General features: G+C 48.3%; 1 protein-coding gene and 1 long non-coding RNA gene across 2 annotated transcripts; one reads left to right on the forward strand and one right to left on the reverse strand.

Moving 5' to 3' along the window:
- The first annotated feature begins 11,132 nt into the window (after window positions 1–11,132).
- LOC147962924 (uncharacterized) lies at window positions 11,133–18,962 on the forward strand. The gene is made up of 4 exons (XM_087527789.1): window positions 11,133–11,310; window positions 11,514–11,734; window positions 11,823–12,136; window positions 18,611–18,962. Exons 1-4 carry the CDS (start codon window positions 11,133–11,135, stop codon window positions 18,960–18,962), a joined length of 1,065 nt encoding a protein of 354 aa, XP_087383915.1.
- On the reverse strand, window positions 14,270–15,546 carry LOC147962925 (uncharacterized). Its single transcript, XR_015608903.1, has 2 exons — window positions 15,087–15,546; window positions 14,270–14,546 (listed from the first exon to the last, which is right to left on the reverse strand). It is a non-coding gene; the product is annotated as an uncharacterized LOC147962925 (long non-coding RNA).
- Window positions 18,963–19,834: the final 872 nt, after the last annotated feature.

Here is a 19,834-nt window from a genome sequence, read left to right on the forward strand (position 1 = left end):
CGGCTGGAAAACTCAAGAATCTTGACTGGTTTCTCCTCATAGGTCAGATCACTATCCAACTGAATTGCTTCCAGGGGCACTGTATCTCTCAGAGGAGTTTCCGCCATCTCTGCATGGCACTTCTTCAACTGGGAAATGTGAAACACATCTTGAACTCCTGACAGTCCTTCGGGTAACTCTAACTTGTAGGCCACCTCTCCCATACGTTCCAAAACACGGTATGGCCCTACAAATCTGGGGGCTAACTTTCCCTTAACTCCAAAACGTTTAACACCTCGCAGTGGTGACACACGAAGATATGCTCTGTCTCCGATTTCATAGACTACCTCCTTGCGTTTTGAGTCTGCATAGCTCTTCTGTCTGGACTGAGCTACCTTCAGTCTATCTCGAATCAGCTTAACCTTCTCTTCGGACTCCTTAATCAAATCTGGTCCAAACAACTAACGGTCTCCAACCTCATCCCACATCAATGGTGTACGACATCTTCTTCCATATAGGCTTCGAACGGTGCCATCTTCTAACTGGCCTGGTAGCTCTTGTTGTATGAGAACTCCGCGTAGGGCAAGTTGTCATCCCATCTAGATCCATAGTCTAGCGCACAAGCTCTCAACATGTCCTCCAGAATCTGATTGACTCTCTCGGTCTGTCCATCTGTCTGCGGATGAAAAGCGATACTGAACTCTAGCCTGGTACCCAAAGTCTGGTGCAGCTGGTGCCAAAACTTTGAAGTAAATCGTGTTCCTCTATCTGATACGATCGTCCTCGGAACTCCATGCAGACATACGTTCCTGATCATATATATCTTGGCCAACTTCGCACTGGTATAAGTGGTCTTCACGGGGATAAAGTGAGCTACTTTGGTCAAACGGTCCACTACTACCCAGATAGAATCATATCCCAATCGGGTCGTGGGTAATCCGGTGATAAAATGCATGCCAAGCTTGTCCCACTTCCATTAGGGTATCGGCATAGGTTGTAGTAATCCTGCTGGCTTCTGATGTTCTGCCTTCACTCTCTGACATACATCACATATGGCTACATACTTGGCAATGTCCTTCTTCATTCCAGTCCACCAGAAACGCTCCTTCAAATCCAAATACATCTTGGTGTTTCCGGGGTGTATCGAGTATGGTGAGTCATGAGCTTCCTGTAGTATCAACTTCCTGATCTCGGCATTATTGGGCACAAATATACGGTTCTCAAACCACAAGGTGTCGTTCTCATCCTCACGAAAACCTTCGGCTTTACCTTCACTCATGTTCTCCTTTATCTCGGCAACTTCTTTGTCATCCTTCTGAGCTTCTCGAATCTTTCCCAATAATGTCGACTGAACTTCCGTTGTTGTAACAAAACCTCTAGGAACTATCTCCAAACGATGCTCCCTGAGATCTTCTGCTAACTCCATTGGCAATCCTTTGCTTACGAAGGTATTAACATAACTCTTCCGGCTCCAAGCGTCTGCTACGACGTTGGCCTTGCCGGGATGATAGTGCAACTTCATATCATAATCCTTTATGAGCTCCAACCATCTCCTCTGCCTAAGATTCAGCTCCTTCTGAGTAAAAATGTACTTCAAACTCTTGTGATCCGTGTACACATCACAATGGTTCCCAATAAGAAAATGTCTCCAGGTTTTGAGTGCATGCACTACAACTGCTAACTCCAAATCATGCGTGGCATAATTCAACTTATGCGGTCAAAGTTGTCGTGAGGCATACGAAACAACTCTTCCGTCTTGCATAAGTACACTTCCAAGTCCTAAGCGGGAGGCGTCGCAATATACTTGGAAATCCTTGTGTATATCTGGCAGAATCAGCACTGGGGCCGTAGTCAAACGTTTCTTCAACTCCTGGAAACTTGCTTCACATTCTTCATTCCAATGGAACTTGGTTACCTTCTTCAACAACGCCGTCATGGGCTTCGCAATCTTAGAAAAATTCTCAATGAATCTCTGGTAGTACTCGGCGAGTTCATGAAAACTGCGGATCTCTCTAACTAAGGTTGGTGCCAACCACTCATTGACTGACTGAACCTTTGTAGGCTCTACGGCTATACCCTCTGCTAATATAACATTTCCAAGGAATCCTACTTCCGTCAACCAATACTCACATTTGCTGAGCTTGCGTATAACTGGTGTTCCCTGAGCTTCTCAAGAACTAAACACAAGTGCTCCTTATGCTCTTCTTCATTCTTCGAGTATACCAATATATCATCACCGAACACCACGAAAAATTTATCCAAGAACTCCATGAATACATTATTCATCATGCTCATGAAATAGGTAGGGGCATTAGTCAATCCAAATGACGTAACCGTGTACCCGTATAGCTCGTACCCTGTGGTGAAAGCTGTCTTAGGTATATCTTGTTCTCGAATCTTCAGCTGGTGGTATCCTAATCGAAGATCAATCTTGGGAAAGACTTTTGCTCCTTGCAACTGGTCAAGCAGATCATTGATCATCGGCAGGGGGTACTTGTTCTTGATTGTTACTTCATTCAATGCCCGATAATCAACCACCATTCTCAGAGACTTATCCTTCTTCTCAACCAGGAGCACCGGGGCTCCCCATGGTGATGAACTTCGTCGGATGTAACCTTTCTTCAATAACTCCTTAATCTGTTTCTTAATCTCCTCCAGATCATTTGCGGGCATCCGGTATGGTCTCTTTGATATTGGTCCGGTGCCTGACAATAACTCTATCAAAAGTTCAATGTCTCGATCCGGGGGCATGCCTGGTAGTTCCTCTGGAAATACATCTGGTTAATCCTTCACTACTAGCACTTCTTCCCAAACAACTCCCGTGAGGGAATTTAGGTGAGTACTCGTAGGAGTATACCTGGATACATACTTAATCATTTTCCCTTCTAGTGAGGTGAGCAGAATTGACTTACTGGACATCGATAGCCAGTCCATACCGAGTATCACAGCCAATCCTTGGGATTCCAAAATTATGAAGTCTGAGGGGAAAACATGCCTACCTATGGTCATTGGCATCTAAAAACATCCCTGACTAGCCATATACTCCGCTCCTGGTGAGCTTACCAACAAGGGTGTCCTAAGTACCTTGGTGGGCAACTTATATTTATCCACGAATCCCCTTGAAATGTACAAATGCGATGCACCAGTATCAAAAAGAACTATTGCGGTAAATGACTTAACCAAAAACTTACCGATAACTGCATCAGGCTACTCCTCAACCTCCTCCACGTTCACATGGTTCACTTGTCCCTTGTTGAAAGGGTTGGGCTTCTTCCCAGAGCTTCCGCTTCCATTCCCATTCTTTACTTCAGAACACTCGGTGGCGTAGTGCCTAGTCTTCCCGCACTTGAAACAAGTAATGTGACTCAGGTCTTTCTTGGCGGGAGTTGCTGGGTTAGAGCGGTTCTGATTGCTGCCTGCTCCACTGCCATTTCCATTCCTAGGGCCATGGTGGTTATGCGGAATTACTCCATTATGGTTATGGCCTGCATGGTTATGGGTAAATCCTCCTGGGTTCGGGGTGAAACGGGGTTTCTGCTGAGCTCCTGAATTGTACTTTCATTGCCTATACTTCCTCTTGCGTCTCTCAATCTGCTATTGCTTCCCTTCAATCATAAGAGCCTTGTCTACCATCTCCTGGTAGTTGTTGAATGTTGCCACCATTAATTGCATGCTCATCTCATCATTCATCCCTTCCATAAACTTCTCCTTCTTCGCGGCATCTATGGCCACATCATCAGGGGCATAGCGAGATAACTTACTAAACTCCTCCACGTACTGCCCCATAGCCCGGTTGCCCTGGCGTAAGTTGCGAAACTCACGCTTCTTCATGCTCATAGCTCCTGTTGAGACATGGGCTGTGCGGAATGCTTGATGAAATTGATCCCAAGTAACATTGGCTATGGGGAAAGTGGCTGTGTAATTCTCCCACCATGCGGCTGCGGGTCCATCCAATTGGTGTGAGGCAAAACGCACCTTCTCAGCATCTGTGCAACCGGCAGTGGTTAACTCCCTTCCAATCCTACGTAGCCAGTCATCCTCAACTATAGGCTCGGTGCTACTAGCAAACACCGGTGGTTGTAATCTCAGAAAATGGGCTAAGTTGTCAACTGGAGGTGGTGGTGGTGGGTTGTTGTCATTGTTGTTGTTGTTGCCCTAATTCTGAACTAGCAACTGCATCAGTGTTTTCTGCTGCTAGATCAACTGAGTGAGTTCCGGTGGCAAAGCAAATCTGGAGTCACGTCTCGGAGGGATCTGATGGGTTTAGAGGGGAGAGATTAGAATAGAGTGAGGTCTAATGAGAAAGCACTACCTAGCTATATGCACATGGGACAAACACAATCATATCATAACACTCAATCAATCAAGCAAGGGCATACAATCGATCTAACTCTCGTTATAGTGCTCGGACTACTAATATTTACATGGGGGGAATACTACTAATGATATGTTGGTCTACTATAAATTTTGATCGGTGGAAGACTCCATGATATCCGCTCCAGCTTCGTCTTCATAGTCATCATCACTACCATCGGGGTCGGAGTCGGTGTCGTCGATGATGATGTAGTCTTCGTAATGAATCTCCTTAGGTTCATCATCTTCTCCTCCTGGCGCGGGGTCTCCCATGAAAACACCTTGCTTCCTTGTCAGTTCGTCATTCATCTCCACAAGTACCGTCATTTCCTCCTCATATCTATCACGTGTAGACTTGAGCTCCTCTTCTAGCTCTGTGATCCTGGTCATCGCCTTGTTTAAATCTATCATGCTTGTGCACATCTGGTTCTCCTGGCGACGTATGTGATGATTTAACTCCTGGTTGAATGCTGCAATGGACCTGTCCTTTCTACTGCTGATCATCTCCCAATGGACCCTAACGACGGTGACAAGGTTTTGGAAATTGAGGAAAACTTGGAATACGCCAGATCGTTTTTTCAATAGGTAAATCCAAGTAAATTTACTATAGTCATCAATAAAACTTACATAATAGGAAAATCTACCAACGGAAATAGGAGCTGCCCTCCATACATCTGAAAAGATAAGTTGTAAAGGGGCAGTAGACACACTAGTAGAAATTGGGTAAGGTAACTGATGACTTTTTGCTTGTTGACAGGAATCACAAACTGACTCAACACTAGGCTCATAAGAGAGTTTATTTTTGCTAAGAACAAATCTAACTATGACTGAAGATGGATGACCCAAACGACTATGCCACCTTGATGTAGATAGCTTGGTGACAATATTTGCTTGTTTATTTGACCATGAAGATGATGATGATGATATGAGTGGGTAGAGGTCTCCCACGCACTGTCCTCTAAGAATGACTCTCCTTGTTCTCAAGTCCTTAACCAAGAAAAAATAAGGATAGAATTCAATAAGAACATTGTTATCAAGGGTGAATCGATGAACCGAAACAAGATTTTTAGATGTTTGAGGAACATGCAAGACATTGGTCAAGTGGTAATTTTTCACGGGGTTTTTAACAATTGAACTGCCAATGTGTGTGATATCCATACCAGAAACGCTTGCCGTGTGAATTTGGTCGCCTCCATTGTACTTCTCCCGCATCGTCAACTTGTCAAGTTCACCTGTGATGTGGTTTGTTGCTGCACTATCGGCGTACCAGTTGGTGTCCACGCCATAGGAGACCGCATGCTCCTCCTTTTCCTCTTGGTCGTTTTCTTCATAACGCCACCAGCAAACTCGTGCACCTCTTGGATCGTGTCTGTAGCATATCTGACACTCTGGATAGTCATGTTGTTGCTCACGAACCTGCTGTTGCTGTTGCTGTCGAGGGCGGCCTCTGAATCCGCCGCCTCCGTTGGAGGAAGAGGACTGACGGTCACCGCGGTCACCACGATCACCACGGCCACGCGCCCTTCCTCCGCGCACGCGAGATCTGCCGCGGGACTGACCACGACCTCTGTAGACCGCATTGGCGGATGAGGGACCAGCTGCGACCAGGATATAGTCCACCATCTCCGGATCAGATACTGGACGACCGGCAACAGCTAGTTCATCCCCAAGACTTTTCATCTTCTCCATATACGCAGAGCTTGACATGGCGCCCTTCTTGGTATTGGTGATGGCGATTCTCAGATTAGTAATCCGAACTGAGATTGTGAGGCGAAGAGATTTGTCACCATCGTCCAGAGCTCAAAGGTGGAATCTTTCCCATCAACTTGTGCATGAATTTCTGGAGACATGGAATTGAGAAGGTATGATAGAACCTGCTGGTCTTTGGCGATCCAGGGTTCATATAGGGGGTTCGGCTCTAGGGCCGTGGTCTTGTCCGCCTTCGTGACCTCCACCGTCTTGGGCGGAGCGGCGTTGGTGTTGTCTAGGAGCCTCCTCACATGCGCACCTCGCTGGGCTGGGAGGACCTGCATCTTCCAGAGGATAAAATTACCTCTTGCGATCTTCTCAGACGGCGGCGGTCGGAGGTTGAGGGAGACACCGGCGAAGGAAGCCATGAAGACGATGGTATGTGGTTTCTAGGGTTTTGGTTTGTGGCTAGATGTATGAGAAGAGGTGGCTCTGATACCATGAAAGATATCAAGCGTTCCTACTTCATCGAGGGAGCCGCGTGGTGTTTATATTGATATTGGCCGCAACCCTTGGCTTGGCGTACAAGGTTATACAAGAGGAGTTTGAGTAGAATACAAGAGAAGGAAGGAGGTTGAGATTACAACACGTATATTCTAACACTGGTTGGCGGTAAGCGACACCTCGGTGCCAGAGAAGAGATTGACAATCACAAGCTGGTGGTCATCCGTGGCGGCGAGCCTTGCCAAGAACACTTAGGACCCAACTGCCGCAGGGGCCGTACATGTGCTTCTTCTTGATACGTCCATATGGCGAGAGTATGAAAGCTAGGACGGTGGGCTGCGTCAGGAGCGGCAACGCCGCGTCGTGGCACAGCCTGCAGATGACGGCGAGGCACGCGCGGTCGCACGGGGAGGAGATCCTGCGGCCAACCATGCCGATGAGGTCATCAGGAAGGTTGTGCCATCACGCCGCCGACCGAGACGACGACTTGGTGTTGCCGTCGCCCGCGTTCGCCCGCGCCATCGACATTTCTCCAAGTCTGGATCCGTACGTGCCCCGATCTCCTCTATTAGATGCGGATCTGGGACATTTTATCGGCGCTGGCCTTCAACGGCCAAGCTTGGCCTATACTACATGGATGCAAGCCCATGCGGCCTATATGCCTGGAAAAATTAACGAACAGGAGGTCTGAAATCACTAGTTTAGGAGTACTTGTTGTAAACGAAAATGCTAGACTCACGGACTCTTTCCTCCTAATTAAACTTGCCTCCCTGATTTTTAGCTGGGGTGGGGCCCGTCATCCTGATTTGCACCCAATTAAAAAACCCCACCTCAGCCTTTCCGTGAACCCCGTAAAATTGATGCCCGTGTGTGTAGCATTGCCCCGTTATAAAGATCACTCCAACTTTCCAGATTGCGACAAGTGGTGCACATGCAGCGCACCAGTTTTGCAACCTGGGAGTTTTCCCTTTTTCCATAGATCCGTTTATTCAAAACGTTTTATCTCTCAAACCGTGCTTCCAAATCTCAAACCACTTTCACCGTTGGATTCCTCGTGTTGAGATCTTCAAAACTAGATCCCATATTGATAGGTTTTGACGAACTTTTTTATCACAAAAAAACCAAACCGAGAGCACGGGTTTTTTTCCTTTTCGACAGAGGCACGCCCGTGCCTTTCACGAAATCACAACCGTGCCTCTCGTGGAAGCAAAACCATGACTCTCGCGGAAGGAAAAAACGAGTTTTTTTTTCCGAGAAGGCAGGGCTGTGACTCTCGCGAAAGCACAATCGTGCCTATCACGAAATCAAAACCGTGACTCTCGAAAAAAAATAGAAAACGTGTTTTTTCATTTTCCGAGAGGCACGGCCGTGACTCTCGCGAAAGCACAACCGTGCCTCTCGCAGAAGCAAAACCGCGACTCTTGTGAAAGAAAAAAAAACAGAAAATACGTTTTTTTTCATTTCCGAGAGGCAGGGCCGTGACTCTCGCTAAAGCACAACCATACCTCTCGCGGAAGCAAAACCGTGACTCTCGCGAAAGAAAAAAAAAATAGAAAACGCGTTTTTTCATTTTTGAGAGGCACGTCCGTGACTCTCGCGAAAGCACAACCGTGCCTCTCGCAGAAGCAAAACCGTGACTCTCACGAAAGAAAAAAAGGAAAATATTTTAAAAAAATTGATCCAAAAGCTAAGGTAGACCGATGGAAAACCAGAACGTCATAAAAACCCAAAAAAAACCGTCTAAAAAGCCAAAAACACGTGCGGATAAATAAAAGAACAAAATCCGAAGGGAGCAACCAAAGCTTGACACGTGGGAAATCGATGAGAGTGCGCGAAGTGGCCCTGATCGTTACGAGGGTTCCAAAGGAGCGCTTGTTAACTAGTTACTCTCCAAAAGGTCTCACAGAGGCCTTGACGTAAACGATGTCGACGATCTCGTCGTTGCCCACATTATGGACCTTAACATGGAGATGCCGGCGAGCAGGCCGTGGAGGAAGGGGCAGGTGTTGAGGACTTGAGGTATGTCCGTGCCACGAGTCAACCAGTGGCGGAGCAGGAGCTGCTACGTACTACTAAATGTCGTGAATTTGAAAAAGTTCCAGAATTTGAAAATGTTCGTCTGCTTGAAAACGTTCATGAACTTGAATAAAATAAAAACAAAACTTAAGAACAAAATAAAAGGTGGCTACTACAAATCAGTCGGATGATTTCCCGGTGAAATCATTCGCCTGGACAATTGTCGGATCAGCGCGCTGGTGGTCCTTCGATGCAGCACGCCACGGCAGCAGCGCTACCAGCTTCAATGCAGCGCTGCTTTCCTCGACTAAGCTCCACTGCAGCATAGTACGAGCGCGACCACAGCTCAACCGGAGCACCAATGGCCAGGCGTCCCGAAAAGCTCCATTGCAGCTCTGGTGGAGCTCCAATGCAGCACCGACGACGTCCGACGAAGTTCCATTAGAGCTCCAACGCAGCACCGACCGCGTCCGGCGGAGCTCCATTACAACTCCGGCAAAGCTTCATTGCAGCCCCGACTATGCTTTCGGCGGCCTGGCGTTGCTCCCAACAGCTTCAAATCCACATCGCCGGAGTTGCAGCGCCGGCCCCGTGGGAAACTCTCCGCGGTCACCGTCGCAGCCGGCACGCACTTCATTGCAGCTCAGGGAGCCACGCACGCTGCTTAAAACGAAGCTCCGACGACCATGTGCAGATGCTCCTCATCGCAACAGCAGTAGCTCCGACGGCCATGGCAGGCGGGGGTTGCGTGTCGAGGCTCCCATCCATTCATGGCAGCTCCAGTCGTAGCCAAGCGGTGCCATGTGCAACAGCAACACTCCATTGCCCCAGGGGTGAGAAAGGGAAGGAAGATAGGGGAACTCTAGGGATGGAGTAGAGCAAAGCGCGGCCATGGTAGTGGCGACAGGAGAGAGAGAGAGAGTGTGAGAGAGAGAGGGATCTGAATGAGGAAGACGACGCGAGCGCGAGAAAATTGCGTGGCTGTGGCTTCCCTGCGTGGGATAAGGTACAGATGGGAGCGGTGCGTGGGCCAGCCAGGGATGCGTGTCAATCGCTGGAAGCGGCTTGTGTCTCGCTATTATCATCCGGTTTAAAACAAGAAAAACGTTATTTCTAAACCGGCTGATTTCTCAGTTGCGTAAACCTCCTCTCGTGCACGCCACGTGTCCAGCCTCGCTCCCCTTCCCTTATCTCTCCCAAATCCTCTCGTTCCCACTTTCCTCTTCCTCCCGATCTAATCCCCTCTGCTCTTTCTTTCTCTCCACCGCCCCTCCATTTCACCCCCTCTTCAAGGCGTGCAGGGCTCACGCGCCACCGCCGCTAGCCATGCCCTCCGATTCTCGCCACAGCTGCAATCCATGGAGGATCTCTGCCATTACTGCAAGCAGAGAGAGAGAGAGAGAGAGAGCTGCACAACAACGAGCTCCCGCCATGACCGGTGTTGCCGAATAGGAGTGCTGCAACCGGTGGTTCTTGTCGGAGGCAGGGGTTGCTACCACGCAGATCTCGGCAGATGGGGAGAGCTGCAGTACAACACGCCGGCGCAACAGACGCGGTCGTCGTGCGTCGCAGATCCGCCACCGTCGGCTGCGTTTCAATGGAGCACGCCGGGGGCTGCAATGGAGCGCGTCCGGCTACTATGGAGCTCCACCGTGGCTGCAACGGAGCTTCGCTGCGGTTGCAATTGAGCGGGGCCGGTGCTCCAATGGAGCTTCGCCGGAATACCGCGCGCCGGGGGCTGCAATGAAGCTTTGTCGTGGCTTCAATAGAGCTTCGCTGCGGCTGCAATGGAGCGGGGCTGGGGCTCCAATGGAGCTTCGCCGGAACGCCACGCGCCGGTGGCTGCAATGGAGCGTGGCCAGGCTCCAATGGAGCTTCGCCGGAACGCCGCATGCCGGTGGCTGCAATGGAGCTTCGCCGCGGCTGCAATGGAGCGTGGCCGGGGCTGCAACGGAACTTCGTCAGGGACAACGATGGTGCTGCGTCAGAGCTTTTTTTCACACCACGGTGCAGCCATGGGTCTATAGTGGAGCTTCGCCGGGGGTCGTTGGTGTTGCGTTGAAGCTTTTGTTTTCCGTCGACTCCCAGTATTGATCCGTGGAGCTCTGTCCGGTGGCTCCGGTGCTGCAAGGTCATCGACGCAGGTGCGAGGTGGGATTGATGGCGAGACACCATGGTTGTGCTCAGTGTAGAGGAGGCGCGAGTCGTTGCGTGCTATTTCTGCGTTGACCTGATCTAACGGCTACGCATCGGCTAATCTAACGGCTGGGGAGGAGGCTTATGTTTGTTTGTTATCAGCCGGCTGATTTGTAGCATTGGCCTTAAAACAAACATTTTCCAATATAAAAAGAGAAAAAATAAAAAAAATGTAATAGAGAGAGACATGTATGAGCCGATCCAGTAATAGCTAGCGAAGGAAACCACGTGGGCGGCCGGCACCCACGTAGGCCTCGTTGTCGTCGGATGCCGACTCTGATTAAGTTTGTGCCCAAATACAATCACGGGCTCGGTATATATATTGCAACCCAGAGGAGATCGATCGAGGACCGAGGCTGCCTTACCTTAGCTAGATCGGTAAGTGACGTTGGACCATGGCGGAGACGCCGGCGGAGAGGTGTGGCGAGGAGGCATGCTTGGCTCGCCGGCAAAAGGAGATGGAGACGGAGCCCGAGGAGTCCCCCACCGATGTGAACGCCCACGAAGCTCGTCTCTACCGTGTTTTCTGGAACGACATGTTCGCCAAGAAATGCGGCTCCTACGAGGACACGAGTAAGCCGGCATGCATGCAGCCTTGGATCGTTTCACGCCTCTCCTTATTGCTACCTTAACATTTTTTGAAAATCACACGGATCAATCCATGCACACAGCCCTTAATTCTATCTTTACTGCTTTACTGGTTCTTCTCTGCCGCAATTTTAATCAATCTCTCCAATCGCTGACCACGTTACATGCACTGTGATCATCGTTTCCAGCGTCTATCCCTCCCACGTGTTTCACCGATGGTAGCCACGACGCCTACGTCCACGAACAAGATACTCTGCAGATCTTTTGGATCAAAGTCGAGGCAATAACAGGGGGCCTACAGTGGCCACTTGACGTGTATGGCACGGTCGCGGCCAGCGACATGGTGGATCACAACCGTAATATCATCTTCCATCGCCAAAGAGACAACTGCCAAAGAATCACGGAGCAGGTTTGTGGCTACTTCCTTCTGCGATGATACTATTTGGCCTACTGAATGCTCGGCTAACCTTATATATATGTCCTGCGCTTGCATGCAGGATCCGTATCTTGCACTAACAGGCCCCACTCGAGCTGTTTTGCTATCAGTCGATCCTACGTACGTCGAGGTTGATCTCAAGGTGAAAGGTGTCGTTCAATCCGAGGACAAAGATTTAAGCTCTCTAGCACTCTGCTACAGAAACCAAGGCGCATCTAGCTCGTACATGATGTACCATGAAGGATCCACCAGCAAGCTCAGCACGCTAGAGCTCGCATTCGCCCACATCGTCAACTCTGTGGAGGCCACGGTCAGTGTGGAAGTCATTCATGGGGATTGGCCACGTGGCTTTCGAGGAGTTTTCACCGCCACTACCGGAATCAGCAGCTATGCCTACGGCCCAAGGCCGTCGGCATAGACCACAATGCCGTCGGCATAGGCCTATGCCTACGGCTTCCGTCGGCATATCCCCGTCGGCATAGAATGCGTCAGCGTACTCTTGTCAGACCGTCGGCATACTAAAGCTGTCGGCATAGGCAGCTATGCCGACGGCTTCCGTACAGCCGTCGGCATAGTTTCACCGTCGGCAAAAAAAGGACGAGACGGCAGCTGACGGCGCCGTCACTAAGTCCAACCAACCTGGAGCTGCCACGTACCGAAACTATGCCTACGGCTTTGCCGTCGGCATAGTCCTGCCACGTGGCAGCTCAAGGTTGCTCCTGGCTGAGTACTATGCCTACGGCTTTGCCGTAGGCATAGTCCTCGGCTAGGAGCTACCACATGGCATTTATGCTGACGGCTTTGCTATAGGCATATATGCAAACCTATATTGATGAATAAATAATACAAGTTATATTGCAAAAAGTGAATAAAAGAAACTATATTCACAATATATGGAACACTACAATTATTTGGTCTGAATAATAAACAATAGACTTTATTAATATAAATGTCAATTACAAGCATTAAGTTATTACACTTAGAGGAAAAAGAAATAAAAGAAGAAAGAAAAAGTCCTACACTAAACCTATACTAAACTATCTAGTTCTTCATCTTCTGCTTCTTTCTTCCAGTTCATCAACCTGCAAAACAAGAAACAACAAACAGGAAAAACTTGATCAAGGTTTAAATGTAGCATTCCCCTTAGCAAAATGCCTTTGTTGTAGGAGCTAGCACTTAGGAGTTTGGAAACATTAGTCTAACCCCAATCAGATTAAGTTGGTCAAAGAAACAGTAGAAGAGAGCCAACACTGCATAAATGGAGCCAATAACCCAAGAGAGAAGTAGAGCCAGCAAAGTATAGATCAAAGCCAAACCCAAAGATCAACTCAAACTAGCACTAACTCCATGATTAGGGGATCCCGCAATTAAGCTTGGGTTAGTTTTCAGATGAAATCCAACTAACCCACTACTAATCAACTAGCCCAGAGGTAGGGTTTGAAGTAGGGATTGTCCTCAGGCAGCCTAGTAGTGCTAGGACTATTGCATCATTGGATCAAGTAGTGCAGCATCTGTTGTTAAGTAACGATGAGAGCCTTAGGACACCATCATTGGCATGGCGAGATTAAGGAGCACCTGTTCTTATCAGTGAGAGTAGGAGAGAAAGAAAGAAAGTGAAGAGACCAGTGTAGCATCTGTTCAAATCAGATTTAAGAGAGAGGGAATTAGCAAGGAAAGATATAGTCCATAACCTGCAAGAAGAAATAGGCCATTGATAGCACATTTACTAAACGTCTGCTATAAGCAGAACACATACACCCACTTACACATGGGTACTATTCTGTATATAGGTACACAAGCACAACACATGCACCTGGTATAGATAGGAGTATAAGCATGCATCTAAATCATCTGAAACATACGAAATAGTTAATGCAAAGAAAGAATTATCACTACATGCAACCATCAGGACTATGTCCTGTACAATATACAACTAAACCACCAGTAGATGATGTACTAAACCATACAAGAAATACCAATACATGGTATTTAGATAAAGACTAGTATATATCAAACACAATACCCGCTTGAAAGAGAAACTATTATTTTATACCACTACGGGAGCAAATCATGAACTACAGAGTAATTGCAGTAAAGAGATGAATCAGTATATGTTGATCAATAAGAGAGTTACAACTATATACAAATGAAGGACTATATCCTTTATAAGATAACAAAGAAACATTAGCACTTATACATATGAACAAATAGAACCAGCAGCCAACTAATAAAGAAAGTAGCATGTGATATATGACAGGAACAATAACATCTATAAGACCAAGATAATTGCAATGATAACAGTAGGGTCATGCCATCATTCGATCCAATCATTGGAGAACTAGTTGAGCGACAAATCAATAACAGTAGTTCCATTGGTTCAGCCAACAAGTTAACAAAAGTGTACTTCCTACTAATTTTGCAACTCGTGATAAAAAAGAAAGCAGAGCTCGACATCACAGCAACAAAAGTGGTAGACTGAGAGCCTGGAACCATGCATGTCAAATCGCAGAGCAGAAAAATAGCAGTACTACCTGGAGCAATAAGAAACTCAATGGACTGGGGCAACATTTGGAAGGAGACAAGCAAGTACTACAACAGCTAGCTAGGCTGAATTGAAGATTAAAAAAATCATATGTTGAGCATGATTATACACGTGAAGGGGAAGGGGTTCACGGCAGGGACCTTCAGGTGATGGCATGGCTTGCATCTCTCCTCCTCCTGTGCATTGGTTTGCATCCAATCCTTGCAGTCCAATCCATGGACGTCCCTCCCTCCTGCGAATATGCTGCATAAGACATACATGGAGAAGCAAGCTGCTTGAAAACAGAGGAGATCCATGATGGTTGTTTTCATTTGCAACAGAAGAACTCAAAAAAATGCGCAAGTGTATGCTATCTATGGATATACCAACTCCACCAGTACCTAGCTCCCAAACTGAGAAAAAAAATCCATTCATATGCAGCAGCCCAAACTTGACTTTGAGAGAGCAGACTGATTAACATTTTTTTTGTTGCGTCGAAATTTTCACAAATAGAAGCACTCCAGCAACTATCAGAATAAATCATAGAGGCTGGCCGAACTAATTGGCGCACTCAAACGATACCTGAGAGCGGCCTGATGAACACATTGTTAGAGACGCACATCTAGCTAGTTTCCTGTATAGCAATTAAGCTACTAGCTTGGTTGCTTCTTTTAGCTAGCATACACGTACGTGATTTGTCATAGCATACATAAACAAACACACGTTTCTTTTAGCTAGCTAGGCGGAAGTGAAGCATCATTATACAAGGAAAAGGGCGGAACAGAGGAGTGCAGAGGGGCTCACCATGGGGGTGCTTTACCCGATGCAGTGCACCGCCGTCACGCCGTGGAGGGGGCCGCCGTCTTGCCGGAGTTTACCTGCCGCGTGCGTCCGCCCCGCAGCCACCGGGTGCAGGAGCACCGACCACGAGGCGGAGCCGCCCGTGCGACTTGCAGTGGGCGTCGCTGAGGGCGGAGCAGAGTCGCCAGCGACACGCCGGAGTTGGAGGGTATGCCACCCTCGAAACCCTAGCCATGGGGAGGGGTCGTGGGAGCGCTCTTGGGGCGGCGGGAGGCGGATCTGGCCGAAGGGAAGGGAAGAGCGGCGGCAGGGGAGCACGGATCTGTGTTGCGCGCCGGCGAGGGCCGCCGGAACATGCCGGAATCGAGCGGCGTAGGCAGCGGCGGCGAGGGTTTCGTGGGTGGGGGAGGGAGCAGGTCCGGAGGAGGAAGAGACAAGCGAGAGAGGGAGAGGGAGAGGCGTGCGGTGGGTTTCTGTCTTGTTTTCCTTTTTCTTTTTTTCCTCCTTTTCTTTAGATGGATGGATGTGGCATGTGGTGTGGAGAGATGGATGGATAGATGTGAGCCATGTCATCAATCCATGCCACAATTGGTTCCACCAATGAGATTTAAGCTATTGCAATTGTATTTTCTCCTCTTATTCCGAGTAAACACTTAACAATTTTGGAGAAGGGAATCGGTATAAACGGCTCGCTCCTTCCCATGCTTCCCGACCGGGCCGAGCCCGCCACGGTAGGGTGTGGTAAAGTTTCAGCGCGTTTGGGAGAAGCCTGACCGGAGACCGCTGGTAAACTGCGAGCACCTGAAATGATGTCCAAGAGTGGTTTGTAAAACCATATATGATGTATTCACGGTACGTGTAGGCCTAGTGCAACCAAAGGACGGGCAGGACCCACCACCCGGGCGCGAATGTACCTTGGCGGCATGCCGGATCTGGCCGTTAAAATCCACGGGAAATCATATGATGCTGGAAATCCTCGGGACCTGACACGGTGTCATCATATGGCCCTTGTAGGGTGTGGTAAAAGCTTGAGCGCGTTTCGTAGAAGCCTGGCCGTAGGCCGCTTGTAAACTACAAGATCTCCGAGGTAGTATATGGCTATCGAGAGAGAACTTGTCCGATTTGTGAAGGAAGTGTGTTGCCCGTTTCTCCGTTGACCTCGAAAGTTCTCATGATCTCAAATGGGGCCATCACATGACACATGGCAGGACATGGCATTTTCCGGGGCCGCCTGCAATATTTGAGACATTTATTGCATCCGTAGGGTTTCAATGCAGGAAGTTACAGATCTGCATGGCGACCACCTGAAATGATGTCCAGAAGTGGTTTGTCAAATCATATATGATGTCCTTGCGGTATGTGTAGGCCTAGTGCAACCAAAGGAGGGGCAGGCCCCACCACCGAAGGGTGAATGTGCCTCAGCGACATGCTGGATCTAGCTGTTAAAATCCATGGGAAATCATATGATGCCGGAAATTCTAGAGACCTAGCACGATGGCGTCATGTGGCCCTTGTAGGTTGTGGTAAAAGTTTGAGCGCATTTCGCATAAGCCTAACCGAAGGCCTCTTGTAAACTGCACCATTTCCGAGGTAGTATCTAGCTATCGAGAGAGAGTGTGCCCAGTTTTGTGAAGGAAGTGCGCCGCCCGTTGCTCCGTTTGCTATTTCAACCCTCCATCGCACTTGTATACATATATTAAGACACAATGCGAGTTTGGTACCATTGCTACCCCCAAGGCCCCCGACCGGCCTAATCCTAGCCCGATTGACCCATAGATCTAGGCCTTTGACTTTTACCGGACGGCCTTTGACCAACGTACTTTTCCACCTGGTTGTGACAGGTCAGCCCATAGGAACATTTCAGAACAAGGTTTGGGCCCAACCGACTAGCGGACCCCCCTCATATTGACCCTATGCGGCCATTTCCCCCCTCCAAGTGCCGGCGGCAGCGCCTTCCGTGAAGGGGTCACACTCCGGGAGCCAAATGTCGTTTGTTTGCACCTGACAACACATTTCCAGACATGTAAGAGGACCTGGTGCAAGATTTGGTGGCATAGCTAGCCCCCAAAGGCCCCCGACCACACTTGTAGACACGCGGAAACAATCAGTGGTGGGGGATTTTTTTTTCACATACTCCTGCATCTTACAAAAATATAAGAAATTGCCATGCATATTATATCATATGTGTCTGCACTGTGTAAAAATGTCATGAATTGATTACGCTCCAAGTGTTCAGGAATATTCATGCAACGCCAAAGCCGCAGAAGGATTACTTCGATTTCATCGTCGTTCATGAGGTCGAACCTCACACCGGAGCCACGTATTGCCTCTTTAGACATGGCACCACACCTTTCGACATGTATGAGGACTCGGCGCGATGCTCTGGTGGCATTGCTACCCCTCCCCCGAAGGCCCCCGGTCGGCCTAACCCTGGACAAGTTGACTCGGAAATCTATGCCTTTGACTTTCACCGGACGAGCTTTGACCAATGGACGTTTTCACCTGGTTGTGATAGGTCGGCCCATAGGAACACTTGAGTACAAGGTCTGGGCCAAACACACCATAAGATTCCTTTTGTGTCAACCCGACATGGCCGTTTCCTCATGAACGACAATCCTTGAAACAATCTGATGGATGTAGATATAAAATTTGTCTCGTTTGGGCAAGAAATGACAAATATACAAAAAGGTCAAAACAAAAGGGTGTTTTCTGTAAATCTGAAGCAAACATGATTTAAGTTTGTTCAAATTTGAAACATAGTATAGCACAGAATCTTTTCAAGATTCTGATACCCATATAAAATTTGTCAAAATCGATCCAAGTATCAATTACTTATGATTTTAACAAAGCATAAGGACATATATGCAAAAGTACAGGAGGCCACATTTCTAACATACTCAAAAACAAAAACAAACTGGATATTCATAATCTATGGAAAATTCTACCCTAAATCGATGTATAATTTGTGTATGTTTAAGTTTAGATAAGTTAGATTTAAATTAAACAAATTTTAACTTAAAAATAAAAATAATTTAAAATAAAAACAAATAATATCCGTAGGCAGAGTTCTCGCCCAGGCGCCACGTGGCGGGGCTATGCCTACGGCAAGGCCGTAGGCATAGGTGGAAAACTATGCCTACGGCCTTGCCGTCGGCATAGCTCTGCCACGTGGCAGCTCCTAATAAAAAAATACAGATAATAGCTATGCCGACGGCCGCCGTCAGGGCCGTCGGCATAGATTTGACGGCGCCAGCCCGCCGTTGGTCCCTGAGCCACCCGGACCACATCTATGCCGACGGCCTAACTATGCCTACGGCTACCGTAGGCATAGATCGATATATGCCGACGACCTAACTATGCCTACGGCTGCCGTAGGCATAGATGGAGGTATGCCGACGGCTTCTCTATGCCGACGGCTTTTCCCAGGCTGTCGGCGTAGCTTGAGGTATGCCGACGGCCCCGACAAAAAGTTGTCGGCATAGATAAGGCCGTAGGCATATAGGGTTATTCCGGTAGTGCGCCAACATCGCCAGCATGGATCACATGAAAGTCACATTGCTTGCGTTCGAAGACGGTAAATTACTACCGATGGACGGTCGTAGCAATGTGGTCAAGCTATCGCGCCGTGTTGTCTGCGTCGAACTCCGTCGACCAAAGATGGCGAAGGTGAAGAAGCCAAAGCTCAAGATTTCAGCAAAAGCTATGCGTATCAACAGGGAAAATGATGTGTGGAGACATGCCGTAGCTTTTACACCCCAAAAAGCAGGTAGAAGTCGGGGAACGCTTAAGGTTGGCTCCTGTGAGATGCATGTGACCGTGGCATGGTCCCTTCTCTCCACCTTCAAATTTAGCTCTGATAGACGAGGAATAGAAGAGTAAGGCGCGATTTGCCGCACCATGATGTTTGAGTTTAACGTGAAGTACACATCAGCACACGCATATGTATGTTATAATGTTAGACTATTCAGTTAGAGCTAGCTCTTCGTGTAGAGCTGATCTAGTCAGCCTTATCTCCTATAGATGATGGAATTTTCACCATCAAAAAGAGGTTGGAGTAAAATATACATTACTGGAAAGTGCTTTTTACATCACAAAAAAGGGTCAGCTCTAAGAGATGATGTATAATAGATGATGTAAAACTAGTGCTCCAATAAATAATCTAAAACTAGTTGAACTACTACATCATTACAAACAGAAAATTCAAGCATATCAAGTTCATTTGAAGCAAACAGATTTCCTAAAACATAACTAAACATAGTAAACTACTACAATACCGCGGTGCGCGTGCGACATGGAATTGGGCCTCGGAGTCGAGGGGAGACGGCCGGCGGAGTCATAGAGGTTGTGTGGCGCGGCGGCGACGACGGAGATTCTCCAAATCCAGCAACCTCTCCGTGGTGTCCTAGCGGATTCGATTCAGCAAAAGTCGAGACATGCGACGACAGGGAAGCATCAGACTCGCGGGGAGACGACTGGAAGATGCCTACGGAGGCTATGCGGGCACTGGCAGTGACGGAGATGCTTTAAATCGGGGGTGGCGCGGCGGTGGTGGAGTGCAGGGCCGGGCCTGGTGCATAGGAGGGGCCAGCCAAAGGGGCGAATACCCAGGACCCAGGTCTGCATGTATACTTAGTGGAAGCAGCTCCCCTGACGTACTGCACATGCCGTTGGTGGCACTGACAGGTGGGCCCGCAAAGAAATAGGGAAAAGTTAGGAGGGAAACGAACTAGATGGGCTATGCTGGTTATGGC

The sequence above is a fragment of the Triticum urartu genome, chromosome 6A (assembly GCF_056163025.1).
Source record: "Triticum urartu cultivar PI428250 chromosome 6A, HENAU_Tu73, whole genome shotgun sequence".
Lineage (NCBI taxonomy): Eukaryota > Viridiplantae > Streptophyta > Magnoliopsida > Poales > Poaceae > Triticum > Triticum urartu.